Source organism: Apus apus, chromosome 6, assembly GCF_020740795.1.
Source record: "Apus apus isolate bApuApu2 chromosome 6, bApuApu2.pri.cur, whole genome shotgun sequence".
Lineage (NCBI taxonomy): Eukaryota > Metazoa > Chordata > Aves > Apodiformes > Apodidae > Apus > Apus apus.
In genome coordinates this window covers 1,165,728-1,175,444 of record NC_067287.1, presented here as the reverse complement: position 1 = coordinate 1,175,444, position 9,717 = coordinate 1,165,728, and the positions used below count along the sequence as shown (strand labels likewise).

General features: G+C 56.8%; 1 protein-coding gene across 1 annotated transcript in view; it reads left to right on the top strand.

Moving 5' to 3' along the window:
• Window positions 1-5,635: 5,635 nt before the first annotated feature.
• The window catches only part of KCNJ3 (potassium inwardly rectifying channel subfamily J member 3), a 43,502-nt gene continuing 39,420 nt past the window's right edge, over window positions 5,636-9,717 (top strand). Inside the window, exon 1 of the mRNA XM_051623541.1 lies at window positions 5,636-6,317. Coding sequence (XP_051479501.1) covers window positions 5,640-6,317 — 678 coding nt within the window. The 5' untranslated portion in view covers window positions 5,636-5,639. The remainder of the gene's footprint in view (window positions 6,318-9,717) is intronic.

Genomic DNA, 9,717 nt, shown 5'->3' with positions numbered 1-9,717 from the left:
TCTTGCTCTAATACTAGAACAAGTTATTTCTTTTCCATTCTTGCCTGCACTGCAGTATGTTGATTTAATTAAGGTATGGGTTTATTTTTTTCAAGATTTGGTGGAGGAAGGAGGCAAGACAAGGTGGAACACTGGGGTGGGGCTCATTCACCCCAGGGATGAGGACAATACAAAGCAGACTGTAGGACATTTGGGTTTCTTTTAATTAAGACTAATTTTCTGGAAGGAAAACATGCAGAGCAGTGACCACAGCCACACTGACAGGGGCTCCTCTCGCAGGGCACAGTCCCTGTTACCACCTTCTTGTGCCACTTCTCCTCTTTGCTCTTGGCATTGGTTTTGTCCCAGAGCTCCCAGAACCAACTAACAGGGGCTTCTCATTTTCCTTGTGCTTCCCTGTGCCTTGAGGGGTCTCCTCAAGGTTGCTTGTCTTCACCCTGAAACTGAAGCCATGAAAAAACACTAGAACAGAACAGAATAGAATATTTTTGTTGGAAGGAACCTACAACAACCATCTGGGCCAACTGCCCGGCCTCTTTGGTTCAAAATAGTAAAATATGGTTTATTTTTTTTGTCATGATATCTTTGGAGCAGGGAAAGAACAATCTCTGGAGGGTTTTTTCTTTAGGGAGTTTTTATTGTTTGTTGGGTTGGTTGGTTGGGGTGTTTTTCTTTCTTCTGGGGTTTTTTCCCTAAGGAAACCCCAGGTCTTTTTTTTTTTACTGCCTTCCTTCCTCTCTTTTTTTTTCTGCCTCTGTCAGGGTTTGTTTTCTCCATGGGGAGAAGAAAGGACTGGACCCAGGGATGTTTCCAGCCACCTCTGAGGCATGAATTGGCTGCCCCCAGCCTCAGAGGGGCTGGGGCTGGCAGGGCACAGGGGGATCATCTAGTCACAGGGCAGGATGATGCTTCAGGACCCCCCCATCTTTGGGACCTGCTGTATGATGGAATGGGAAGACAGCAAGACAAAAAGCCCTGGGATTCCCAGTGCCATGCAGGTGAGGGGCTGTTCCACAGGTGCATTGCCTGAAGCCTGGAGCAGGGGCTGGTCCACGGTTGGGGCAGGTGGGTGTGTTGTGCTGAGCTGCAGCTTGCTCCTTGGACCATGGGAGGAAAAAGGTTTCCAGCCCCAGCAACAAATCCTGGCAGCAACAGCATTTTATTGTCATGATTTACACTTTTTTTTAATAGGAAAAATGGGGAAGTGCTGTTTTGCTAATAGCACAGATGGGAAATCTAGTGACTACTTGAGTGCTTGTCTCCAGCTAATAGCCGTTCGTTCTCTGCAGAAGGAGACACTTGCTGCATTCCTGCTTTAAGTGTTTATCTGAAATTAAGATTGATTTCATTTTCTGATCAACACAAACATATTTTTCTGTAACTTGCCAGCTTTACCTGTGCATTTTGGTGAACTATAGCTCTAAACCTGCATTATTTATAAGTGTATCCCATGCTGTCTGTCTTTGCTGGGACGTGGCACTCACTCTTCCCGTTCACTGTGTTGGTTTGAAGGTGATTGTTCCTCCCCAGGTCTAGAACTTTGAATTTCTTCTTCCTTTTAAAAGAACATTCCTAATAATTATTTTGGTTGGTTGAAACATTTTCAATTCTAGCTTTATCCTCACTCTTGCACTGCCTCTACATTTGGTACTGCCTGTAAATTCAATAACCCAGCTTATACCTTCTTTGCCCATGGCTTGACCTGGAACCAGGAGCTGCTGCTTCACTCTTAAGCTCTCCTGCCCAGCCCTGAGCTTCCCAGTCTTGGCCAAGATGTACTCATACATAGGGAAAAGAAGAACAAATGGAATTATGTGACAATTCTCCCAAATGTAATAGAGCATCCAGCCCCTGGGCCTTGAAGCAATGCCTGGAGATGGTTCTGTGTGCCCACTCCTAGGGAAGACCTTCAGTGAATTTCCCCTGTTGCTTATTGAAGCCAGGTATATTTTTAGCTTCCTCGACACCCTGTCCCACAGGGCAGAGGAGGCTGCATAAGCAGCATGTGAAAAAATGCGGAATTTTAATTTTATTATTTTCCCCTTTGGGTGTTGGTCTGTGCGTGACCTCAGCAGAACAAAGCAGCAGATGGGCCTCCATCGTGACAGCACAGGTTCCCGAGTGCCAACGCAGGTGCTGCAATCACATTAGCAGCCCTGATGATCAGCTCAGGGCAACCCAGCTCCTCCTCGGGCCAACTCGTGCTGCCCTCTTGCTGCCGCAGATCCACCCTCGCTGAGAGGAGCCCCAGCACAGCTCGCTTAAAACCTGCAAAAAAAACCAAACAACCCACATGGAAGTTGCTCTCAGGTCTCCCTGGAGCCTTCTCTTCTCCAGGCTGAACACCCCAACTCTCCCAGCCTGTCTCCAGAGCAGAGCTGCTCCAGCTCTCCCATCATCTCCGTGGCCTCCTCTGACCTCTCTCCAACAGGTCAGATACACCAGACGTTCCAACAGCTGAACATGACCAGGAGGGGGATGATCATAGTGGTGGATCTGCCTGGTCCAGAAGGGTCTCCTCAGGTAGGCCGGCCGCCACAGCATTTCACAACCTTTGTGCTGACATTGACACTTGCCTTTTACCCCGCAGGTTTTTATTTGGATGCACCCCCTGCTTCCTGCAAAACAGGGAGACAAATCCCTTTGCGCTGACACAAACCCCCAGCCCTGCTGTGCCCCTGTCTCTGCTGCGGGTGCCATCCCGCTGCTGCTGGGGGGGGGTTTGCAGCCGTGAAGGTGATGTCCAGGTGAGAGTGAGCCTCTGCCACCCATCCCCAAGGCCACAGGACTCGGATGTCAGCCCGGCCCCCAGCCCAGCCCCCGCGGTCACCCCGCGGCAGCCTGGCTGTGCTGCCCGCCCTGCTCTGCGTTTGCTTCTGGACTAATCTGATGATTCACGGCGGAATTTTCTGTTCTGCAGCCCAAGAACATCCAGAATTGCAATCTGAATCCGAATGGGAAACCCCCACACGGGTTCCCTGAGCCGTTCTGCATCCCGATGAGTGTTCCCTGGCCCCGCTGCCTCCCCCCCCCCAAGCCTGTTCCCAGCAAGGGCAACACCAAATTGCTGAGGGGGGGAAAAATAATCAATCCACTCGTGGTTCGGATGGGAAAAAGTGTTCTGGGCTTTTCCTGCCTAACTCTGCAGCTGCCGAGGTCGGTGCTGAATCCAGAGACAGGCATGGAGGGGCTGGCATCTCGGCCACCAGAAGGAATGAGAGGTCAGGACACCCCCCAGGGGCAGAGCCTGCCTGCTGCCACCACCCTCCCCGGGATGGAGGGCATCTTTCCCCCTGTCATTTTCCTTTCCACTCGCATTATTCCCTCGCCTCCCCACGGATGACAGCACAAGCACATTGTCAATCTGCTTGTCTCCCCAAGAGCAATAATATTTTGATTCTAATTTCAGTAATTAGGAGGAAATAGCTCTCCTTAGACTAGTGCAGCTCTGTAACCATAACATTCTGATTAATAATGTAAAATCTCTGCCTGCTTCTAGCCTACGGATGGGAGGGAAGAGGTGAGAGAGGCCTGGCAAAAGAGGGAGGGCTGCAGGAAGGGAAAATGCCAGAGTCCAGGCACGGGGAAGCTGGAGAGGCCAGTGGGACCACCGGAGGTTTCTGGTGGCATAACCCTGGGGAAGCCATAGCAGGGGATGGACTTCACCCAGCATTTGTATGAGTGGTGGGAGGGAAATCAACACCCATCGTCTGCTGCAGGAAGGGAGAGGTGGCAATTGGGATGATCACCAGGACACAGGGAAAGGAGAAAGCAGGAGCAGCTGCTGGGCAGGGAAGGGGAAAGGTTATCCAGGAAACACAACGGCAGCACAGACTGAGCAAGGGAAGTATCAGGTGGGAAAACACGATTAGGTTTACATAAGCTGCTATAAAATTGTCTTGCAGTTACTGCAGGAAAGAAATGTGAGAGCGCAGGACAATTAGTGTGTTATTCCAAACAGCACCTTTTCTGAAGGAGGGACGGCAGGCGTGGGCACAGGATCCCAACTGCAGGGGTGTCACTGCCAAGCCCAGGGATAACGGTCCGTTCCCAATCCAGCCCTGCCTTGCTGCTGTCTGCAGGTGTCCATCAGAGGAGACTTGCTGATCACACCACTGTTTTCCTGGGGTTCTGCCCAAGCCCTTCCCAGCCCCGGGGGCTCTGGAGCGGTGAGTAGGGACCATGTGCCTCCATCCTGCCCCCCACAGCCCCCCCCCCCCGCCCCAGCCAAAGGGCAGAGCAGGTGATTTCTAAACCCTGTTACTTCCCGTCAAGCTGAGCTGAGGAGCTGCTGCCGCCCCTGCCTTTGGTGCCCGCCCAACAGCTGCTGCCCAGCTCTTCGCTTATTTCCCCTCCGACCCATCCCTATTTACCTCCTTCGCTCTTCCCAAACCGGGGAGCCGGGTTTGCTTTGGTGCTTTCGAAACAGACCCGGCATTTTCAGAGTTCCCAGACCCAGCCACCCCGGGGATGCTCAGCCCCGGCCCCCCCCCGCCTGGACCCAGAGACACCTGGACGTGGGACAGGTGCCCTCACCTGGTGCCACCTTTGCCACTCAGGCAGCAAGGCAGACTTTCAGCCTCCCGGGTAAGATTCCGCTCCGATTTTTGCCCTCCCCAGCACCGATCCCGAACCTCCTTCATGCTGTTTGTGACCACAGCCCCACCCGAGCCTTGCTGGTCGCTCCGAGCCACCTTCTCCCGGCTCCTGAGCCAAGGGAAGGGGCTGAAGGGGGGGGAGAGAAACCCACAGAAAATGAAACACGCAGGAGCCGGGGGGTGCGTCCCCCCTTCCCGCACCCTCCAGCCAGGTTCCCCGGGGCTCCGCCGGCGCGGAGGGCGCGCGGGGTGAGGAGGGTGAGGAGGAGAAGGAAGGCGAGGAAGATGATAAAGGATGCCCTGCAGGTGCGGTGCGCGGGGTGGTGCGAGGGGAGCGGTGCGCGGAGGGCGGTGCGCGGGGGGAGCGGTGCGCGGGGTGGTGCGGAGGGCGGTGCGCAGGGTGGTGCGGAGGGTGGTGCGGAGGGCGGAGCGTTGCGCGGGGCGGTGCGCGGGGTGGTGCGGAGGGCGGTGCGCGGGGGGAGCGGTGCGTGGGGTGGTGCGGGGGGAGCGGTGCGCGGAGGGCGGAGCGTTGCGCGGAGTGGTGCGGAGGGTGGTGCGGAGGGCGGAGCGTTGCGCGGGGTGGTGCGGAGGGCGGTGCGCGGGGGGAGCGGTGCGCGGGGTGGTGCGGAGGGCGGTGCGCGGGGGGTGGTCCGGTGCGCGGGGTGGTGCGGAGGGCGGAGGGCGGAGCGTTGCGCGGGGTGGTGCGGAGGGCGGTGCGCGGGGGGAGCGTTGCGCGGGGTGGTGCGGAGGGCGGTGCGCGGGTGGTCCGGTGCGCGGGGTGGTGCGGAGGGCGGTGCGCGGAGGGCGGAGCGTTGCGCGGGGTGGTGCGGAGGGCGGTGCGGAGGGCGGAGCGGTGCGCGGGGTGGTGCGGAGGGCGGTGCGCGGGGGGCGGAGCGTTGCGCGGGGGCGGAGCGAGGGGCGTTATCCTGCCCGGGGCCGCCCCGCCCCTGCCGCCGGCTCCGCGTGGGTGGCGGCCGCGCAGAGCGGTGGCTCCGCGCCCGCAGAGCAGCGGGGCCGGGGCGCGGAGCATCGCGGAGGAGCATGTCGGCGCTGCGGAGGAAGCTGGGGGACGAGTACCAGGTGGTGAGCACCTCCGCCAGCGGCGGGGGGCTGCCCCCTCCCCGGGCCGCCCCCCGGGGCAAGCGGCAGCGCTTCGTGGACAAGAACGGGCGGTGCAACGTGCAGCACGGGAACCTGGGGGGGGAGACCAGCCGGTACCTCTCGGACCTCTTCACCACCCTGGTGGATCTCAAGTGGCGCTGGAACCTCTTCATCTTCATCCTGACCTACACCGTGGCCTGGCTCTTCATGGCCTCCATGTGGTGGGTCATCGCCTACATGCGGGGGGACCTCAACAAGGCGCACGATGACAGCTACACCCCCTGCGTGGCCAACGTCTACAACTTCCCCTCCGCCTTCCTCTTCTTCATAGAGACCGAGGCCACCATCGGCTACGGCTACCGCTACATCACCGACAAGTGCCCCGAGGGCATCATCCTCTTCCTCTTCCAGTCCATCCTGGGCTCCATCGTGGACGCCTTCCTCATCGGCTGCATGTTCATCAAGATGTCCCAGCCCAAGAAGAGGGCCGAGACCCTGATGTTCAGCGAGCACGCCGCCATCTCCATGCGGGACGGCAAGCTCACCCTCATGTTCCGGGTGGGCAACCTCCGCAACAGCCACATGGTCTCCGCGCAGATCCGCTGCAAGCTGCTCAAAGTAAGTCCTGCCCTGCCCCTCCTGCCACCGCCGCCCCCCTGCGCGTCCCCCGCCTCGGCGCTGCCCTGGAGCTGCTGGCCCCTCCGAGCATCCTTTTGGCTTCTCCATCCCTCAGTGTTGCCTGCCTGTGTCCCTGCAGTGCTCTCCGAGCTTAGCCCTCGGGCCCTAGGTTGACTCTCAGACCGTCTGATTTACTGGCAGGATATTTATCTTCAGGGCTGGGTTTACATGCATATTGATGCGTCTCTCCGGAGCTCCGCGTTTCCCTGACAAGGAGCTGCTCTGTAGCGCGTTCCGAGGAGGAAGCGCTTTCCCTTCCCGCCGGGTTTCTGGGCTTGCGGGCGGCAGCGCAGGCCGGTCGGGCAGAACTTTTACGTCCCCGGGGCATGAACTCCACGGGAGAGCAGCATGTGGCTGTTAAGACAGTTAAAAACCGTGTGGACAGCCCGGTGCGTCTGGGGGAGATGGGGTGTTTGAGGCTGGAGCCGCCGGGTGTTTGTAGGGGGGGGGTGAAACAAGCGTGGGGTGGGTGGAAGGGGCCGGCTCGGGTGACGTTTGAGGCAGGCAGAGCATCCCGCATGTCCCCGCGGCTGGCGGGGGAGGTGGGAGCCCTCCCCTCGCTGTGGGTGCTCTGCAGGGGTCCCCTTCCTGGGGGCACCCCACTAGGAGGGCTGTCCTGCTTTCTTCCCTCTGGCTGCCACCCCCCGTGGAGAGGGATGCTCATCCTCCCTCTGCTGCGCCCGGAGCCGGCAAGGCGCAAGCGCTTTTTTTAGCTCAGAGGCTTCTGAAGTTGCCCTGTTTTGCCTCAAATCCCTGCTGCCCACGGGGGGTTTCGCAGGCAGGATCGCTGCTGCGTTGGGTGAAGGCCACAGGAACCCCCTGCACCCTGAGCCATGGGGGAGGCTGTGGCCAAGAGGAGGGGCAGTGCCTGCTCTCAGCAAGCTGGGGGGGGGGACAAGGAATTGAATGAATCTCCAGAATTCCTCCTTCCTGCCGTGCCTGGATGATGGCTGTGGCTGGGGACCGTGATGGCTGTGGCTGAGGACCCACACGGGTGAAGATGCTCTTGCTGCAGCCCACCTGGAGGCATCTGTCTCTGTGCTTTTTTGAATCATCAGCTGGAATCTCAGTTACGCTTTCCCCTGCTGGGAGCTCTCCCTGAGTGTTCCCTGTGCCAGAAGTTTAGATGGGTAAACTGGGTGATGTGCAATTAGCCCGGTAAGTAATCATCTGGTCATTAGAGGGCCCCTGACCCTGGTGACCCCTCCAGCCGCCTTGTGTGAGGAGGCTTCCCCTGTGGAGGGAGAGGTTGTGCTGTCACGTTTAATGTAGCTCTTCAGTAGAGTCAAAGTGACTCATTTCCATTACGCGTTCTGAAATGAGCCCTTTTTGTACCCAGGGGTGCCGTGAGGGGGATTTGCAAAGTTGGAGCATAAAACTCCGCGTGGCTCCAAAAAAATTCCCTGGACTTGGAAGCCTGCGCAAGAGCAGCTTGTCCTGGCTGGGTGGCAGCAGCGCTGGGGGCAGAGGGGTGAAGGTTTTGCAGCTGGTTTAAAAATAGCAAGAAATGGCACAGAGCCCAGGGAGCCCTGCAGACACAGCAGGCTGGGCCTGTGTCCTGGGGCATCACACTCCTTGGGAAGAGCCTTGGGAAAAGAAAGAGCATTAGGAAAAGGAAGAGGTGTGCTCGTGAGAGCTCTGTGTGTGGAGGGAGAAGAGTGGAAAAGGGCTGAAATATGGGGTGTTGTGTTTTTTTGATGGGTCCAGTTAGAGCTGGCTCTGCACGTTCCCTACCAAATACCTCCCTTTGTTTTGGTGGGAGAGCAGTGCTTGGGCAGCCAAGAGAAGAGAGGAAAAAGAAAAGGATTGAAGCAGGGGGAGTGATGGCAATCCCAGGGGATGCTGCCAGGCACAGGCAGTCTGTCCGGAGTGCGGGAGGACGGGCAGGTGGCAGGGGAAAAATTGCTGCTTCAGTGTTTCTGCTGGGGTTTGCAAATAGCCTTTATTGCAGGTTGATTGTGAAGCCAGGAGGGCAGAGATAATTGTAGGGCTGCTGGCAGGTTTTCTGCCAAAGTGCTTTTTCCACAGAAAGCCTGTGTCAAATCAGAAATCCCAATACACCGTCTTTAACTATAGTGTTTTTTTCCTGCTAAGCTTGGACCAGAATGGAGAAAAAAGCCAAATACAAAGCCTTGAAATTGGCAAGTTAGTGCAAAGCTCATTCGTTGTCATAGTATTTTGGTGGGTTTTTTTTTTTTATGAATCTCCAAGATTGTGAAGAACTCAGATGAAACTTACGGGGCTGGTACTTTCCTCCTGACCTGACACTGAGTCAGAAGGGTCGCTCAAGGTCGTTTATTTTGACAAGCGTGTTGGCTGGGGTAGGAGAGCAGTCAATAGGATGAGTTCTCACCCTGCCATGGGTCGAACGCTGCCTGTAACCCAGGGCAGCTGCAAAATAATGTTTGGTTTATCTGTAAGATTTTAGCTCTCAATCTCTCTCTCAATTCCCTCCGAGCAGAAGCAATCATACCTCCTGAATGTGACTGCTCAGCTGAATAATGCAACACCTGCTTTTCCTGCAGCTGTGAAATGGGTTTTATTTCATGCTGCTTTCTCTGGACTTTACCAGGTCCCTCAAGTACTGCCTTGTCTTTAACTCTTCATTTTCATCACTATTCCATCTGTTAAGGTGTTAATTATATAGGATTAAAAAGAAAATAAAAATAGTTCACCTGGCTTCATCATCCTCTGCTGTGCAGGACAAGAAGGACACGGAGGGGCTGGAGCGTGTCCAGGGAAGGGCAAGGGAGCTGGGGAAGGGGCTGGAGCACCAGTCTGAGCAGGAGCAGCTGAGGGAGCTGGGGGTGTCCAGCCTGGAGACCAGGAGGTGAGGGGAGACCTGCTGGCTCTGCAGCTGCCTGAGAGGAGGTTGGAGCCAGGGGGGTCGGGCTCTGCTCCCCAGGAACAAGGGATGGGACAAGAGGAACCGGCCTCAAGTTGTGCCAGGGGAGGGTTAGATTTGATCTTGGGAACAATTTCTTCCTGGCAAGGGTTGTCAGGCCCTGCCTCAGGGCAGGGGGCAGTCCCTATCCCTGGAGGGGTTTCCAAGCCCTGTAGATGTGGTGCTGAGGGACATGGGGCAGTGGTGGCCTGGGCAGGGCTGGGGGAATGGTTGGACTTCATGTTCTGAAAGGTCTTTTCCAACCGAGACAATTCCATGATTTTCTGGGTGGGAGGGTTTTGGCTGGTTGGTTCAGACTGAGCTTTTGGGGCAGGTACTGTTGGGTGTTCTGTGAAGCATCCCTGGAGAAGTGCCAGGTAAAGCCCAGACATTTTGGACTGTAGTGGTGGTAGCTGAAGTCCCAAACAGAGGAGCTAGAGCTTTTACAGCCAGCCC